Source organism: Lepidochelys kempii, chromosome 1 (assembly GCF_965140265.1).
Source record: "Lepidochelys kempii isolate rLepKem1 chromosome 1, rLepKem1.hap2, whole genome shotgun sequence".
In the NCBI taxonomy this organism is placed as follows: domain Eukaryota; kingdom Metazoa; phylum Chordata; order Testudines; family Cheloniidae; genus Lepidochelys; species Lepidochelys kempii.
This window is the reverse complement of record NC_133256.1, coordinates 326,446,507-326,466,367: the sequence shown is the minus strand read 5'-3', so window position 1 is coordinate 326,466,367 and position 19,861 is coordinate 326,446,507. Positions and strand designations below refer to the sequence as shown.

At 39.6% G+C, this 19,861-nt stretch overlaps 1 protein-coding gene across 2 annotated transcripts in view; it reads right to left on the bottom strand.

The window, feature by feature from the left end:
* Window positions 1–19,861, bottom strand: part of RELN (reelin) — a 449,490-nt gene that overhangs the window by 227,607 nt on the left and 202,022 nt on the right. For both annotated transcript variants that reach the window (XM_073328520.1, XM_073328521.1), the window contains exons 7-8: window positions 9,418–9,514; window positions 3,051–3,102 (exon numbers count right to left, since the gene is read on the bottom strand). In XM_073328520.1, the coding sequence (XP_073184621.1) occupies window positions 3,051–3,102; window positions 9,418–9,514 (149 nt within the window). The remainder of the gene's footprint in view (window positions 1–3,050; window positions 3,103–9,417; window positions 9,515–19,861) is intronic.

Sequence of the window (19,861 nt, the reverse complement as noted above, 5' to 3'; positions counted from 1 at the left end):
TGTTTTAGTCGGTGTTGGTCCTGCTTTGAGCAGGGGATTGGATTAGATAACCTCCTGAGGTCTCTTCCAACCCTAATATTCTATGATTCTTCTGCACAATGCAAAATTTATGCTGAATTAATGTTCTGCGCAGAACTCCATGTTTTCCCCGCAAAATTGGGGCTGTAGAGCTGCTGGTGGCCATTAGGGAACCTGGACTCTGAGGATCTCAGATCTTCAGCTCGCAACCAGAGTGTGCAGAGCCTCCAACCTTTGGTCCTCACACTCCTGAGGATGGGAGAGGACCTGGGAGACCAGGCTCTGGCAAAGGGTGAGAAAGGGCAGGGCCTCACTAAACCGCATCCCTCAGCAGAACAGTAAAGAAGCTGGAGGGAGTAAAGGCTCTGGGTGGGGGGGAGGGGTGCAGGTATCTGAGCTGGGGAATGCGTCCCAGCTGGGCTCTGGGGGGAGAGGGTTGTGGGTGCCTGGGCTGTGGAGGGTCCCACCCAGTCTCCTTCAGAACTCCCCAACTGAAACTGGTTTGATGTAGGGGTTTCTTTAACTCTCTCTTCCAGAGGGAATCTTTTTTGTTGTTGTCTGTATTGTTATCATACTTGTTGACAAGTATTTTGAAATAAATTACCAAAATAATTGAAACTGGAGTGATTATATTGTGTTATTTTGACAAATAAAATATGAAGAATTTTGGAGAATTTTAAAATATTGTGTGCAGAATTTTAAATTTTTTGGTGCAGAATTCACCCAGAAGTACCTTTTGGATGAAAGATATTAAATAAACAGTAAGTAATTATAATTAATTCAGTAATCTGAGACCAAGATGTGGTATGACAGCCTACCCATTATAAATGTCTCTCTCCTCTTGAACTCTTTTGCATTTCTAATGTGAAAACTGCCAGAGCCAGTTAATCTTATTCAGCCCTCTAGGTAAAGTGCCTTCTTCTTTCTCTCCACCTACATCCCCCCAATTTATAAATTTCTCTTTACAGACTTTTCCCACCTGTATTATTATTTATTTCATAGTTCCCAACAGTATACTAGATGCTTCATTGTCCCTATCCCAAAAAGCATACAACGTAAAGCCTCGTTCCTGCAATTGATAGTGTGTGATCAGACTGCTATGTTCATTTTTTTTAAAAAAGTAATTCTCCTAGATGAGTCTCTCAGTGGGGTTTTGATTAAACTATGGAAACTTCTCATGGCAATAATAAAAATCAGTTGGAGAAGAAAACATCTAGTAGTTCCAATTGCAAACAGTTCTAAAGCCAAACTCCATTGACTTCAGCAGCAGTCTGAACAGTGCACAGGCATACGCCACATCTTATCAGTTATAGGATCAAAGCCTAAAATTGCAGATATGAAACAATGGGTGAGGGTAATAGACACCAGAAGGGATAAGATGAGGAAGGATTAGGGGTATAGCCGTATGATTACACAGTCACTCAGTTTATGCATGTGCACATCTGACTGGTTTTGTAAAAACAATAGTTTAAAATAAAATAACCCCTTCACCCCCTCCCCCGAATAGTAATAGTGACTCCCTTTCTAGGGATTAAACTCACTACAGTTACTTGTATTGTCATAAGTAATTATGAGATAAAATAAAACCCAAATGAACAATTTAAAATAATATAAAAATGAATCGTACTGACAGGTAGTTGAGAGCCCATTGGAATTTGGTCTTAGAATTGTTTTAAATCCAAATCACTTGAAGTACATCATTCTAACTCATAGCTCTCATTTCCAGGAGAGATTTCCACAGTTTAATCACAACCCTGCTGATGTACACTCAGCTAGGAGAATTGCCATTTTTAGAATGGGAATATAATTTGGAAATATATTTCTAGGAGTCCACAAAAGAAACAGTCAACATTCCTTGTCTGTTTATTCTTACTGAATTATCTTCACCGTAAGAACATTATCACTCCATATTTTGTAATGAATCATGCCTTAAGAAATTAAGTTTCTTCCAAATCAGTCTCATAGCACAAAACACTGCTGCCCATACTCTACAGTGCCAAACAGTAGTCATTTATAACGGGTAGTATATTAGTGACACAGCAGCATTAATAGTAGCAAAAACTTCCTTTTGGCACTAAATGAAGCAGATATGATTTGAAGACACATTGAGTTTTAATATGTTGAGAGACAGGGATCCATTTTTACATAGTCATTTTTCTTAAACCATTTTAAAGAATGGGCAATCATTGTCATACTGCCAGGGTGATCATATTTTCCCAAAGGGAAAATGGGACACCGCATGGGGCTGGCCTGAGGCCCCACCACCCACCAGCGTTCCCTGTCATCCCTTTGTATGGGGCTCTCCTCTCACTCCCCCGACATGCAGGTCCGGCCGGAGCCCCCCTGCCACCCAACCACCCAGAGGGGCGGCCCAAACACCCCTGCCATCTCTCTGCGCACTGGCCGATCCAAACTCCCCTGCTGTCGATGGCCAGCCCAAGCCCCCCGCCACCAGCCTGAGGCCCCCCGCTTCTCCGTGCGCATGGGGCCGGCCCAAGACGCTCTGCCAACAACCTGTGCAGGGCTGGCCGGGCCCGAGCCACTGGCCTGAGCCCTCCACCCCATGCAGGGCTGGCATTGCCACTCGCCTTCCCTCCCATCCCCAACCCCAGCACATTCCTCCATGCCCAGCTAGGGGTCGCACTCCACTTTTTTGGCAAAACTGCATTTGTCCAGTTTGCTCTTGCCAACTGCAACTGATGGGTGGGACAGGGATAAAAAAGGGACTTTCTCAGCCAAAACGGGACATACGGTCACCCTACACAATGCTGACTATCTGCTAGATAATAAAATAAGCAGGAAAGGATAATTATATAAGGTTAGACAAACTGCTAAAATGGTTTCTTTCCGTTATTTTGGTTAGCAGCTCGAAATATCATCAGGGGGTCAAGAAATGTTTCAATTTTTTTAAGATTGATTTAATCCCTCATGGCAGATGGAAATGCTGGTCAAAAATGTTTAAAATTTAGTGTTTTCCATTTTAACAATGACCTTTGTATACTTTTTAAAGTAAAATTGCTATATAAACTTACCAATGGAAAATTGAAGGACAGAAGCTGTGGTTGTGTTAAGGCTAGTGGTGGTCTAGAGGAGGAAAAACATGAAAAATAGAAGAAACATTGCATTAAACCAGCAAAACAATATATTCATAACCTTTAAAAAATATGGGAGTGCTGTGGATGCCCAGATCTCGCACGTATAAATCATTCATTTCTAAACCTTTCAGATTGACAGATCATGGACATTTCAGTTATGCCATTCAGATTATTGGTATCTCATAATATGTCACAATGAGAAACTCTTTGTTTGTGGCAGTACAAATTTTCTACAGAGCCAGTACATTTTTCCATGTGTTAGTGCTTGATCGGTGATCAGAAAGATTTAAAAAAATGAAACCATAACTTCAGTGGGACTCTCCATAGGCTCAAGGATATACACTAGCAGATCCTAATGTAGAACCAGGGCCTAAAATTGTAAAATGGAATAATAAAATCTAAGTGCTTATCAGCTAAACTCAAAACTTCACATATATAGCATAACATAAACCAACTAGGCTTTGTACTTATAGCTAAATAACTGTTATGATATGAATTGAAGTGGGAAGAATAAATTCAGAAACTTTACTCATGCTCCACCCAACATGCCCCCTCCTCTGATGGCTCCCACACAAAACCTCATCTGTCCATGTTGGGAAGGTTTTCTTGAAAACCATTAAGAGCTAAAAACTTTAACATTTGCTGAAAGTGGTAGTATCACCCAAGAAGTACCAGAATGAAGTTCCAGTCCTTTCTGGCTCATTTTGAATCCTGTAATTAATTATACTGGTAGATAGCAAGCAAAATTATTGCTTAAAAAGTCTCCTTGACTGGCACATTGGGGAGGGGGAAAAAAGAACTACATTAGTACTGACACTGTTTACAGAGATCAACGTGTAACAAGATGAAAGTTAACCTCAACCCCGTTTTTCATGAGAGGGCAATGACTCTGTGCAGTGTCTTGTTCACATAATTTATTATTTTATTATAACTGTTTATTGTTTGTATTACCATAGTGCCTGGGAGCCCTCGTCATGGACCCATTGTACTAGGCTCTGTACAAACACAGAACAAAAAAGAGATGGTCCCTGTGCATCATAGAAAACGCAGGGACCAAGACTCTTCCATCAAATTCACAGCAGTTGATATTCCCGAACAAAGCAGTGCATGCCATGTGACAAGAAACTCTTTTTGTATGAGTGGTAATAGGGGGAAATCAAATAAGGGGCGTGAACAAAGGAAGAGCAGAAATCAACAATGGGAAGAAGAATGGCAGCTTATAAACATATTTACTGAAAAAGTCAAGTGCACAAGTAAAAGCCAGTTTTGCTGAACAATCTGAATTTGTGTCACCATCATTTAAGTGGCCTTGGCAGTATTACAAAGATAGTTTTAGTTTGTAATGATGAACAATGCAATTTCTGTATAATTTACCTGAGGCTTGAGGTGTACACGTAATCTCTTTCGTTATCAGGCACACCTGCCTGCTTTTATTAACTAATATTTCTTGAAAAATATACATCAGTGTGGACAACCTAAGGTAAATCCTATTTCTCATTTATGTCCGAGTTCCCATATTTCCCGTTGACAGCATATTAGGGCAAAGATGCAGAACAGAAGCTTGTTCTAAACTTAGATGCTTTTTTATTCTTTTTCAGGACTTCAGTGCCACAGAACAACTGGTAGTGCTTAGTGCTATGCATTGGTATTTCTGTCTGTTGGGAATTTCAGTCGATTTCCTCATCTTGGCAAGTGGATATCCCAAGAGTGCACTCTGCCCTAAAACATCAGAGCTTGCAACAACACCAGCGGGTGAGAATGGAGACAACAGATTTAGAGGTATTAAAGGTGAAGAAAGAATGTCCTGAGGGATTTCTCTCCTTGAAACCAAAACAAATCCTACTGCTACTTTGTTGATGGATTCCACAACATTTTTTTTAAAAAGTTCTAAAGGGTTGAGGGTTTTAAAAGTTTGATTTGGACATCTATACTGGACAAATAAGAGGACTCTGATTTGATATGGAAGATACATAGGTCAGTGTTTTTGTTACAGTTTTGGCCACACAACTTATCCATACTTGAGACCATCTGCCACTTGAAATGCAATTAATGTCAGTATCAAAGAAGATCACATGTTAAGACGGCCCAAACAGGGACGTGCGACAGCAGTGATTAGCAGTATGGTCCCAGGGAGACTTAGAAACGACAGAGGTTGATGTTTGAGAACTGGCTTTTGAACATACACATGCATGCATGCTACATTCAGAGGGGAAATTTCTTATAGATAATTATAATATGATCTTAGTAAAAAAAGCCAGGAAAATTTCTTATGGTTGGTAATAATCTGTGAACTAAGAAGGACTTCATGGCTATATATTAAAGGCTTTTCACGTCATGTAAAGCATCCACTTTTTAGAAATGCATCTAAAAACCTGGCCCTATGTGTACATGTCCTATGCTGAAACTGTACCTCTAACTCTTTAAGATCTTCCTAATGAACAGCAGTAGTCTCTCAACAGATATAATGAAGATTTGCTTAAATAATTAAAAAAACCCTTTAAAGAAACTTTAACTCTTTATTCGTGTCCTTTTAGTTAGGATAGGTTCAACACTGGCATTACATTTATCCTGCCAAATAATAACGTGCTTCTGGCTTGAGTTATGAGCAGCTATTATTTTAATTTACATTCAGTTAATTCTGTTGTATGGGTACTAATTTAAACAGAAAAGCCTTCAATTTATCAGTGTTCTGTGGCTCATATCTTCAGTAGATTAAATGTATCAATTACCATGGAAGAGGTATTCTCGTAGAATTAAATTAAACTGTTACCAAAAATTAATTGGCCAGTACTTTTTGATAATTAAATCTTCTTTTAATGGCTTTATCCCTTTAGAAAATGATGTAAATACAGGTTGTTAGGAACTGCTTACATTAATTATGCCAATCAAGGCAGTAGGGATTGGGGGCTGCAGATAAAAAGGAACCTGCATTTTCCAGAAGGGTGAGAAATTTAAATGAACATATATTGTTTTGCTTGCAGCACATCAGCAGCTATCAGTTTCCCTATGATTCCAGTCGTGGTGATGTCCCAACCAAACAACATGTGGCTTGGCGTTAAAATCCTCTATATCAGGAGTACTAGACTGCTGCTCTCAATGGCTTCATGGGGGAATCAGTGGGAGGATAGGAAGGTTAAGGGTCAATGGCTTCATGGGGGAATCAGTGGGAGGATAGGGAGATCAAGGGTCAATGGCTTCATGGGGGAATCAGTGGGAGGATAGGGAGGTCAAGGGTCAATGGCTTCATGGGGGAATCAGTGGGAGGATAGGGAGGTCAAGGAAACAAACCAGCTAATTAATTTAATTTTGCAAATTCCTCTCATCTTGCTTAAGTATTTCAAAGCAAAAATAAAATGTACAAGCACCCTGAGCCTGAGATGTGAGCAGGGATTTCAACAATCATGCGTAAGGACAACAAGATAAAGGACTGGTTTAGGATGGAGAAAGGAAATCTGATTATTTAGGGAGGAAGAGTGTTAGGATATAGATATTCAGGCCTGTCTGTAAAGGCCCATACTCTAAGAATTGAGGTGTATTCTTATCACTTGGCTAATTATAGAGGTATAAAAGAAGGAATCAAAATCACTATCTGCCGGTGTAAGGGCCTTCTCTTACTGTGACAGTTTGTGGCCCTGTGCTTAGTCTCAGGCCTTTGGCTAAGCAGCAGAGGCAGCCATAAGCTGGGAAGCGAATGGTCACATCCTCACATTCCAAACTAGTCACATTGAAATAAGGTGCTATTGGGCTGTTAGGAATACAATCCTGTCCTGATAGTGCCTATCACCTCCAGAGAAAGGGAAGTGCCTAGAAAATGTAAAAGGAAAACTTAGTTTGATAGCATCCTGTCTGGCAAGAACTCACTTATCAATAGCTGGGATGTGAAACCCTCACTTCTGTATTGTCTTGTCATTATAGTTTCCACTTTGCTATTGTTTGTCTGTATAATCTCTGTCTGGTTCTGTGATTGTTCCTGTCTGCTGTATAATTAATTTTGCTGGGTGTAAACTAATTAAGGTGGTGGGATATAATTGGTTACATAATCATGTTACAATATGTAATTTCAATTACATATTGTAACAATTTCAAGCATCCTAAACAGCAATGAGTGACAAAATGTGGAAAAAGTATCCCAAACATGTGACTTCAATTTTTGCATGGACACAAAATGGAATCTCTTTCTTCACACGTATATCAAGGCATTAAACGAGACACAGTACATGCAAATAACATTTAAAATAGTAGACAGAGGCAGTTCAGGATCAATGGCAGAATTCTTTCACAAGGTTTGGGTATAAGTGAAATGAGAAACAGTGAGGTTCCATTATATCCATGAAATTTGTGAAATATTTTTAAATGAGTTCGCCCGTCACCATAACACATGCATTTGTATTGTGTTTGTCAAATACCACAAGGCAATGCAAACATTAAAAGCACATATTAATATGATCAAATTTAGCATGCATATAAATGGTAACAGATACATGCTATTCAAATGTGTGCATATTCGGCAAGGTTCTATTACTGTCACCAATGTGTCATTTAGTGGTTTTGTAAAATGAATGTAGTTTACACCCATATGGTATTTTGTCAGTATCCTGGCATAAATGGCCACAAGTGATTCAAGGGGAGTTGTGCCTGCTTAGGCCAGGGCTAAATTTGGTTTCAGGAGTACTGTGTAAGATATAATATTACCAAAACTCCCTGTCTTCAAAAATCACAAGACCACCACTCCCCAAACAAGAAAATCTTAAAAATCATTAAGATTATTTTAAAATTGCCTACATTTTGGGTTGGATTTCTGACTACCAAATTCCTCACAGAAAGCATCCCTCCTCTTTTGCACATGCATCTGTGGTCACCTGCTCAGAGCCAATTGTAGGATTGTTGTATAACTTATACTTTGTTTTCCATACCCACTGGATCCCAAATTAATGCAAATCATACTACTTTGATACTAACATCTATTTTACACCCAATTTACACCCAATGTGTAATATTTATGGTGACAGATACTGCAATCCCATGCAGTATCTTTGAGGACCACTGTATTAAATTTATAAATGGTTTACATATGATTATGTTCTACTCCATGGGGGAGGGTTACCATAGCTCCTACAGGAACTAAAAATAGGGAGGGGGAGGGGATTAAGGTGAGTCACTGAGACTAAACAACTCCAGAGATGTCACACCAACTGGGGTGGTTTGCATGTACTGGTTCTGGTTAAAACTGGGTTTTCCAGAGACTAAGAAACAAAGAAAGGGCTTGTGGTATAAAAGGATGAGCTGGAACTGACTCATGGCCTTTCTGATCAAGCAGATCGATAGGGTCTTCTGTCCAACGGGGGCCCCAAGTTTTGTGAAAGGGTTGGAAAGACTTTGGCTTACTGGGGCCCTGTATGACTGAAGGATGAGTCCTGGTATGTTTAGTGTGTGTTTAAACCTTTTCAATGTTTCAATAAGTTTTCTCTGCTTTTACCTTAAGAATAAATGTGCTTACTTAGAAAGAGCTGTGTGGTAACTTGGAATTGCTGGCAATACACTGTTCATAGCCTTTGGAGAGAAAGCAACACACAGGCACTGACCTTTAGGCAGACTGGCTTACTGGGGATATCACACTGGCAGGCAGGGAGTTGTGCAACCTTGAAATCCCCAGTCAGAAGAGGGGTCCCTGCCCAGAGGCAGGTGATAGCTGGAAACCAGAGACCTGGCTGGACAGTCCTGGAGCGGACCAGAGAGGTGGCAGATATTGGTGCAGTTATCCTGAAACTGTGACCTCATTTACCTCACCACTGATTTTGGCAGAGACTTCTACGGAACTGGCAGGTAATTAATCCAGGCTGCATGTGACTGCTTTAAAGCCACAGAGTGCATTATTCCCCAGTGATATTTTACACAAACAAATTAATTTTTTTTTACTATAAAGAAAATAAGACACAGCCAAATAAAATAAGAGAGGAAAAACTGAGACTTTATTTTGTTTGTCTAAAATGAAGAAAGCATCTCAGGCCCCAAATTTGGTTTTATATTCTGGCCTCCCAGCCTTTTCTAAACATTTAAATAACTTTCATGAAAGTTCATTCAAAAGGTTTCCTGGCCATGTGCAAAAAGCAAGCAAAATATTTAGAAAAAATGTGAGGAGTTTTAAACATTTAACTTTACTATCCTATGCATTATTGAACTGCTTGAGAACCTCTTTGCTGAACACCAAGCTTTCAAAGCACACCCAGCATCACTGTGGTTGATGAGGTCTGAATTCAAAACCTGAAGTCCCATGACCCATGCAAATTAGCAAACATCCACTTACCAGTTCTCTTGGACCATATGGCTCACAGAAAGTGACAGCATTGCCATGCATAATTACACCGCACTGCTCTCCAACCTCACAGTTAATACATTCAAACCTGCAGGAAAACCAGAACACATCAAGCTGAAAATTATAAATCATACATCTGGAGCTGTAAAAACCTGCTAAACTGCTAAAAGAAGAAGGTTTGATTTTGACACTCAGACAAATGGGACGATTTAGTTATCCCAACACTGAATTTAAAGGACAATCATACGTGACAGATGTCTCTATTTAGAGCGACAAAACCTAAATTTCAGAAAAACGTTTACTTCCCCACCCCACTACTGTCCATCAAAAAAAGCTCTGACAGATTTGAAAGAAGTGCCCCTACTTTATTTTCAAATGTGCCCCTAATTATGGTTTTCCAACTTCATTTTCTCTGGGGCTATATTCCTTTCATAATCTTTACAACTCACTTAATAAACTATATACAAACCCAACACCATACAATCAACAATTTATTTCCATTGCAGAACAAACCAATGAGGAACTGTTAAAATTGGATAGGCTGTGTATGTCAGGTGGTCTCACTGTGAGTTATTAAATATTATGTGGATACTGATACCACTTAGGTCTAGAGCTAACAGATTTTTTGCTTTGCTTGCCGAACTGAAAAATTGTAAAAAAAGTAATTTCAGGTTGACCAAAAACAGTTTGTGGGTGAACCAAAACAGTTGAGTTGAATGAAACATTATCTTTAACAGAAAACAATTTTTTCAGCTATTATGTAGCATTTTTCAAAGACTAAAAGCGTGGGGCTTATTTATGGTGTTTCTAGGAAATTGTCTTGGTCATAATAAACAATGTGACAAAAGGAAACAACAACTAAGGTCACATATATTTCAAATTTCAGAGTAACGGCCGTGTTAGTCTGTATTCGCAAAAAGAAAAGGAGTACTTGTGGCACCTTAGAGACTAACCAATTTATCTGAGCATGAGCTTTCGTGAGCTACAGCTCACTTCATGGGATGCATACCGTGGAAACTGCAGCAGACTTTATATACACACAGAGAATATGAAACAATACCTCCTCCCACCCCACTGTCCTGCTGGTAATAGCTTATAAGCTATTAATTATATTAATTATTATAAGCTATTATTATAATAAGCTATTACCAGCAGGACAGTGGGGTGGGAGGAGGTATTGTTTCATATTCTCTGTGTGTATATAAAGTCTGCTGCAGTTTCCACGGTATGCATCCGATGAAGTGAGCTGTAGCTCACGAAAGCTCATGCTCAAATAAATTGGTTAGTCTCTAAGGTGCCACAAGTACTCCTTTTCTTTTTGCATATATTTCAAATATCAGCATACTACCTATGGACCATTTTAAACATGTTTCCTGGAGTAGTTTTGTAACACTGGACTCATTTAGTCATAGACTATAATAGATCTTATTTAAATAATCCATATTCCTGCTAACAATATGCTGTTACTCATTTTATGTGCTTTTACTCATTTTAAAAAAAAGGCTCCAGAGGCAACCCTGGCAATTACGGGCCGATAAGCCTAAATTCAGGACCAGGCAAATTGATTGAAACTATAGTAAAGAACAAAATTATCAGATACATAGATGAATATGATTTGTTGGGCAAGAGTCAACATGGCTTGTGCAAAGAAAAATCATGCCTCACCAATCTATTAGAATTCTGTGAGGGGGGTCAACAAACATGTGGAGAAGGGTGATCCAATGGATATAGTGTATTTGGACTTTCAGAAAGCCTTTAAGTCCTCACCAAAGGCTCTTAAGCAAACTAACCAGTCATGGGATAAGAGGAAAGGTCCTTTCATGGATCAGTAACTGGTTAAAAAACAGAAAACAAAAGGTAGAAATAGTCAGTTTTCAGATTGCAAAGAGGTAGATCGTGGTATCCCCCAGGGATCTGTACGGTGACGTGTGCTGTTCAACATATTCATAAATGATCTGAAAAAAGGGGTAAGTAATGAGATGGCATTTGCAGATGATACAAAATTATTCAAGATAGTTAAGCCCAAGGTTGACTGTGAAATGTTACAAAGGAATCCCACTAAACTAGGTGATTGGGTGACAAAATGGCAGATGAAATTCCATTTTGGTAATTTCAAAGTAATGTACATTGGAAAACACAATAGCAACTATACATACAAAATGATGGGGTCTAACTTTGCTGTTACCATTCAAGAACGAGATCTTGGAGTCATTGTGGATAGTTATCTGAAAACATCTGCTCAATGTGCAGTGTCACTCAAAACAGCTAACAGAATGTTGGGAATCATTAGGAAAGGGATAGATAATCAGAAAGAAAATATCATAATGCCAGTATATAAATCTCTGATAGGCCCACAACTTGAATTCTGGGTGCAGTTCTGGTCACCCCATCTCAAAAAAGATAAATTAGAATTGTAAAAGGCAGAGAGAAGGGCAACAACAATGAATAAGGGTATGGAACAGTTTCTGTATGAGGAGAGATTAAAAAGATTGGGACTTTTCAGCTTGGAAAAGAGATGACTAAAAGGGAATATGATAGAGGTCTATAAAATCATGACTAGTGTGGCGAAAGTGAATAAGGAAGTGAATAAGTGTCTGTGATCTATGGTCACCTGCTCAGAGCCAATTGTAGGATTGTTGTATAACTTATAGTTTATTTTCTATACCCACTGGATATTTATTCCTTCACATAACACAAGCACCAGCGGTCACCCAGGAAAACTAATAGACACCAGGTTTAAAACAAACAAAAGGAAATACTTCTTCACACGATGCATACAGTCAATCGGTGAAACTCGTGGCAGGGGATGTTGTGAATGTCAGAACTAGAACTGGGTTCAAAAAAGAACTAGATAAGTTCCTGGAGGATAGGTCCATCAATGGTTATCAGCAAAGATAGGGATGCAAACCCATGCTCTGGTCCCTACTCGTTGATTGCCAGAAGCGAGTATTGGACAACAGGAATGGATCACTTGATGATTGCCTGTTCTGTTCATTAATTAATCTTTATTAAATACACTCTTAATAAAAGGGATTAACTGTAGTGGTAGAAAAAGGAGCATCTCTTATGCCGCATTCCTTTTTGAGGTGAGATCCACTGAAAGTGAGCACTCTCATAAACAAAGAGAAAACTTTGACAAGGACTAGAAGAAAAAGGAATGCCATTGTGTGGGAGTAGTTTTCAGTTGATAACGGTATCTGAAAATACTTCCAGTGCCCATGAAGAAGCCTCTGCAATAGATTGGAAGGAAAAATATTTGTAGGATGAGTGCTGGTTGGTGGGACTGCAGATGACCCAGCCAAGTTCTGAAATATCTGCTTCAAATACACTATTCACTCATCAAAGACCCAAACAATGTAATAAACAAGCAATACCAAGATTTAACAGAAGAAAACCTTTATGTTTTTAACGGTGGGCACATTTTCAGAACAACTTTGAGAATTTGTCTAATCCCAATCTAGTACATCAGCAACTGATGGGTAGACCTCAGAGCAAGTTTGAGCCAGGAAGAAAAGAAACTAACAACTCTCAGAGCAAAGCTGCTAGTCAATGGGTTCAGGAAACAGATGCTACCCAAATGAGTGTGAGTGAGGCCATCCAGCAGTTAGTGGGACCTGCTTGTCATGGCTATGTTTACCTAGATGGGGTAAAGAGTACCCGCCTAATAGATACTGCTTTTCAAGTGACCTGCATATGTGAAACTTTCTATTATGAGTATTCGTCTTATCAAAAGTTACAGTCTATTGGCAATATACTTCAGATAGAAGGGGCTGAAGTGGTCCCGAGAGGAAGAAAATCAGTGACAATTCCACCTGGCACATCCAAAACAGTGCCAGAATTCTGAAATTTGCTGTGAATGAATTGGAAACTGTTGTAATGCTGGAAGATCCAGGTATTGCAGTTGGACCTGGTGGGCTAGCAGTTCTGTCTCAATTTGTTAAAGTCACTGGCTCCAGTATGAGAATAGGGGTACAAGTCAAGAACTTAACAAGGAAGGACGTCATATTGAAACCTCACATTGTCATTGCGAAGGGGTAAGCAGTTGAGTGGATAAAACCAGTACCAACCCAGGTTTCAGCAGTTGCAACTGAAGAGAGGGACAGTGTCATATTACACTGGACTTTGAAGGATCCCCTCTCAGTGCTGCTGAGAGGGAAAGGATTGCTGAGACTGTCAGTAAGGAAGCTTATAAAGCTTTTGCTGTTCATGATCTAGACTTTGGAAGAGTTTCAGAAGTGACATATCGATTGAGCTCACAAATAATGTGCCTCTTAAAGGAAGAACTGGAAGGGTTTTGCCTTCAGATTTTGAAAATCTATGCGAGTTGATGGCCCTTGGAGAGGATGAGGAAACATAGTCCATTTGCATTACCTGTGGTGCTGATGTGTAAGAAGACTGGAGCTCTCAGGATGGTGGTGGATTATTGAAAACTGAGCAGCATTACCCGAAAGGATTCCTATCCATTATCCAGGATAGAAGAAACCTTTGCCTTATTAGCAGGATCTAAATGGTTTTCTGTATTGGATCTAAAGAGAGGATACTATCAAGTTCCAGTAGAACTCACAGACTATCCAAAGACATCCTTCACTATGCCGTTTGGTAACTGGCAATTCAAAATGATGCTTCAAGGTTTGACTAATGCTTCAGCTGCCTTCCATTATCAATGTGTATTTTTACTGGAGTCTAAGAGCTGAAAAGCTGCACAATCAAAGTTGAATTAAACATTGAAAATAAAAAGTCTCCCCAAAGGATGACTAAGAGTTCAAAGTTTTATCTCCCTCTTATAAAATCTCCCTTATAAAACTCATGGGTGCATAAATATATTTTTCCCAGATCAGATTGGCAGTGACCTTGAGAATTTTTCACATCCCTCTGCAGCATGGGAGACGGGTTGCTTGCTGGGCTCATCTGGGTATATCTCAAATTAATAAATTCCCTGTCATTGCAGGGGCCTTTGGCATTGGTGCATCTTGCCCCCTCCAATTCTCTGCTTGTGGCACACAACATCTTAGTTTCCTCAGGATTATAATACTTTGGTCTAATTTTGGTGTGTGTGGCTGGGTGTTGCTGGTTGCCTGAAATACACAGGAGGTCAGACTAGATGATCTGGTGATCCCTTATGGCTGTAACTCTAAGATTCTATGATATACAATCAGAGTCATCAGCTGATTGGGATGACATATAGGATTTGGCTCACACTGATGACAGAATACTGACTGTAGAGAACAATTAACCAAAGGATAGCAATGTCAATATCCAACAGAAACTAGACCTTCTACATCAAACACGTAGGTTCGCATTCATTCCTGACATAATTCTATTGGAGCAAAGGATGAATTTGTTCCATCCCATTTATTTCTTGTTGATACCAGTTTGCACTCTGATAACTGGCATTTTTAGTCTCTTGGTCATGGTGGTCATACCTACAGATTTACATAAACGGTGTCTCTTATTTACAGAAGAGCATGAGCTACTGTTCACAGTAACTTTTGCCTTCTGTATATTGTGACATAGCACTGCGTATCCAACTGAGTTGGCTATTGCTCCCCTTTGCTGGTTTAGCCTATGTTTTAGGGCAGATATACAAATTGGTCTTTGATTCTATTAGATTTACTATGCTATAGTTAAGCTTGTCCATTGACTGATCCCATAGGCTTCTCTCACATAGACTGCCTGAGACTTGAACATTTCCATGATATTAAGAATGATATGCAAATGGTTTCCCCACGTTCTGTTGTAGTTCAGTCTGTTTAGGGCTTTTTTTCTTTACTTCCACTTTTCATTTATTCTTTTGATGGTGTATCCTTCATGAGATCAGATGAAAGGTAAGGAGACATGAGATGCCAGTGATTCACTGCTGGCACAAAAGATGGACTTCTACAGAGCTCATAACTGATTTGTATAAAAATCCCTATTTGTTTACCCCCTTCTCCTAGCTTATGTTACTTGCCTGTCTTTCCTTAGTCTCCTCTAAGATTTTATATGAACTCCTCAGAGCTGGGCTGTCCCTTTTTTGAATGTCTGAAAAGCCTTTAACACATTCTGAGTGCTAGCATAAACAAATCAATAAAGTAGTAATAATATATTCCTGCTCAAGTGATGGAACCACAGTTACTGGGGCCTATGACATTGCAAAATCATCTGATCAACTTGTCATCTTCTTCTTCTTCTTTGATTCCTGTCTGTCAGCTCAACAGCACAGAAGGGGCCGAATGAAATCTTTCCACCACTTTATCATATACCAGCTTCATAGCTTCTTTTATCTTTAAATCTTTTTGTTTTATGTCATTCTTCACCATGTCTATTCAAAACATCCTTGGCCTTTCCCCATATCACCATGTATGGTATCCTTTCTGGGTCCATTCTTGACATGTGTCCAAACCTTTGCCGTCGTCTTTCTTGATTCTTCTGTAACAGCTTTATTTCTTGCCCTAGCCATTTTTTCTCTCTTCATTTTTAATTTTTGTAGTCTTTAAACTCTCAAGTATTCTCTTCTGCCAGGTTCTAGTTCTTCGTATCAGAGTTTGATCTTTACCTCTTTCTCTTGTCTTCCAATTGTCATATTTTTTGTCTTTTCTCTTTTTATCTTCAATCCAAATTTTATGCTTTCCTGATCTACCTTGTCATTTATTCTCTGTAAATCCTCCTTGGTCAATGCAGTGAGGTCAATATCACCTGCAAATCTAAAGTTATGCACTGTCCTACCACGTAATATGACTCCTCCTGTTTCATCTCTCAATGCTACAGCCATTACTGCTTCCAGTACTCAGTTAAACAAATCTGGTGATAGCATGCATCCTTGTCTAACTCCTATGGTCATCCTGAAACATTCCATCAGTTTCTTGTGTACTCTCACCTTACACACTGTCTTGTTGTAGATGTTTTCTGTCAGCTTGATCAGTTTTTTGGGCATCTCATACATTCTTACAACTTGCTACAGCTCTTTCTGACAAATGCTATTGAAAGCCATCTTGAAGTCCATAAAATAGTTACAACAGGTTCATTTGTGTTTTGTGTACTTCTCTGGTATCTGTATAATCATGAATTACTGATCTGTTGTACTTCATCCTGGTCTATATCCTGCCTGTTCCTGTGTAAGTGCCACATCTACATATCTCTTCATTCTCCTCAGCAATGTCTTGGTGAATGCTTCGCCCAGCACACTCAGTAATCTGATTCCTTTGTAGTTCTTGCATTCACTTTTATCTCCTTTTTTATAGACTGGTTCTATTATAACTTTCCCCGATTCATTCAGCATTTGCTCTTGTTTGTAAATCTTAATGGACAGCTTGTGCATCACCTTTACCATGTGTTCCTCACCTGCTTGCAGCAGCTCTGTCGTTGTCAATTCCCAGTACCTTTTTCTTTTTCAAACTTTCTATCAGGATCTTTATTTCTTCTAAGAATTTTGATATCTGCTGTCCCTCATTTGTGCTGGGAAAGTTTCTCCAGGACCACTTCAATCTACTCTGGTTTTGCACATTGTACAGCTGTTCAAAATATTCTTTCCATTGCTTATTCTTTGCTTGTTCATCCTCAATTACTTGTCCGTGATTATCTTTCACTGCTGACATCTTCAACTCATATGTCTCATTCAGTTCTCTTAACTTGTGATACAATTGTGTTGTATTTCTCCTCACACAAAGTTTTCTGCTTTGCATATCCAGGTGTTTGTCTCTCTGCTTTCTGTTTTATCTCTTTGTTCAGCCTTTTGTACTCATCTCTTAGACTTACACCCTCCTATTCTCCTTTATTGTCCTACGCTTGTCACTCAACTGCAGCACTTCAACCACTATCCAACTTGGTTTCTTTGTTTTGGGCTTGTAGTCCAATACTTGTTCAGTCACTCTCATAATCCCATTTTATATACTATTCCATGTCTCGTCAACATTCATTTCTTCTTTCACCAGAGATTTGCTGAGGACTGCACATATACTTGTACTATTGTAGCTGCACTGGATTTGATACTGAATCTTGCCTTCAGCATATGAGGAGATAATGGGTTAAATGCCATAAAAGGCTGGCTTACCTTCGGCTTTAGAACCAATGCAACTCTGTCATGGCATCCACTATTTTCTTTTCTTGATGTCAGTATCCTATGGTCATCATGGTACAATTCTCCTTCCTGACTCATTTTGCATAGACTGATAATTTCTCATAATGTTCAACTTATGCACCATTACTGCAAGTGCTTCAGCCTGGATCAACTTGTGAGCAGCCATAATGCTGTCCCAACAGATGGCCATAAGCATAGTCAGCAAAAAGACTGTCCATGAGTACCACATGGAGCTGTTTATGGCACAGTAGTTAAGACATTCAAATGGGTGTCTGTTCTGAGTTATGGGCCAGTGAAAATGAGCTATCCAGATGGATTCACTTCACTTCCAATAGTCAGATATTGGATATATACATAGTGACGGGGCAAGGCCAGATGGCTATAGAAAACTGGTGGGAGATAGATATATTAGCTCCAGGCTAAACAAATCCCTGGTACCAGGATAAGTTAAATGGCAGCTGCTCCAGGTCAATTAAGACACCTGGGGCCAATTAAGTACTTTCCAGAAGGCAGGGAGGATGCTAGGTTGATTGGGACACCTGAAGCTAATCAGGGGCTGGCTGAAACTAGTTAAAAGCCTCCCAGTTAGTCAGGTGGGAGTGCATGTCAGGAGCTGTGGGAGGAAGTTGTGCTGTTGGAGAGACTGAGCAGTACACACCATATCAGGCACAAGGAAGGAGGCCCTGAGGTAAAGGTGAAGTGGAGTTTGAGGAAGTGGGGGCTGCTGTGGGGGAATTAGCCTAGGGAATTGTATGTGTCATGTTTCTAAAAGGTCAGCTACCATAGCAGATACTATTAGGGTCCCGGGGCTGGAGCCCAGAGTAGAGGGAGAGCATGGGCTCTCCACCCCTTTTTGCCCCCATGATTAATCACTGAGACTGGGAGACAACAGAGACTGTGCAAGGGAGGATAGCTTCTCCTCACCGGCTTATGATGAAAATGGGTCAGTAGACTGTGACCCTTGTCTCTAGAGAGAGAAGGGCTACCTGGAGGGTCACAGTGAGCCTCTGAGGCTAGCGAAATCCGCCAGGAAATGTGGGACCCACGGAGGCAAGGACAGACCTTTGTCACAATATATAAATGCTCGTTCATCCACATGAAGATAGTTCTGAGTCCTGGTGAATTGGTGGTTAGTGTTTCATGCAGCTGCGCATTCTCATTTACCAGTTCTTCTGGCTTCCCATGAGAACTCTCCTGAGGTAACTGAAATAAGGTTCTTTATTGTAGCTGGCTTTCTGCAGAACAGAACAACTTTGTGAGAACACAATGCCCTGCAGATTTATGAGCGTTAAGATGTACTGAGTGATTGATGTAAGATTTTCAGATGCTTTTTCTAGATGTGGTGAATTATTGATTGGATTTGTTATTCTCAGTCTCTTCAGATTTGGCCCTGGGTCAATTCATTGTAGGGGTGGCTTTCTTTCACCAAAGTCTATTACAGGAGTCTCTCCTTAAGGTCAGGTTCAGTTCTGTTTTCCAAAACAGAATGAGATATTATACCAGAAAGTAGTTTTTCCTTTATACAATCACATTAAGGTACTCTTAGCAATTAATATTGCTGCAGCTTAGTAAATCATTATGAAAGAATAGTTATGTAAGCTGGTGCACCTCCTATTGACTTCATTATGATTTCTGTCCACTTAAACCAGGGCTGAATGTGGCCCATAATTTTATTTTTCTTTACAATAAAGGTAAGGTGTGTATGAGGGGAAGTCAGAGTATTATCAGGAGAAAGGCATAGGAAGGGAAGGTAGAGAATATTTGTTTTGTGTGTTTCCAGTGATTCTTCTGAAAAAGAATGTATCATGTCTATGGATTTCAGCATGCATAAAAGATAGGAATAAGAAAAAATCAATTTCAGGGGACTTTTGAACATTTCTGACCAGCTCAGAGTGGTATCGTATCTATAATAATAGCACATTAGTGTCCAGAAAATACACAGATCAAACTGCTTTCTTTATTTGTGAATTTCATTATTCCATTCCATAATAAAAATAAGACAATCCAGAAGCTATCAGTATATTCAGGAAATTAACAGAAGCCAGACTGAGAGTCAGGAATCCTGATACGTTTTCCTTACTCTTTACTGTTGTATGACCTTGGGTAAGTCACTAAAGCCAACATTTTCCCCAAGTTTCCACTAATATTGAGTTTCTTGATTTCTGTGTGTCCAATTTGAAACATAGAGGGGCTCATTATCAGGCTGCTAAGCACCCACAGCTCCACTTGAAGTCAGTGAAAGCTATGGATGCTCAGTATCTCTGAAAATCAGATTCTAAGTGTTTCAAGTTTAAGCTCCCAAATTAGCAGACACTTCTGAAAATTTTGGCTTAAACATCTCTTGTGGCTCAGTTTCACATGTTTCTAAGACTGGGATTA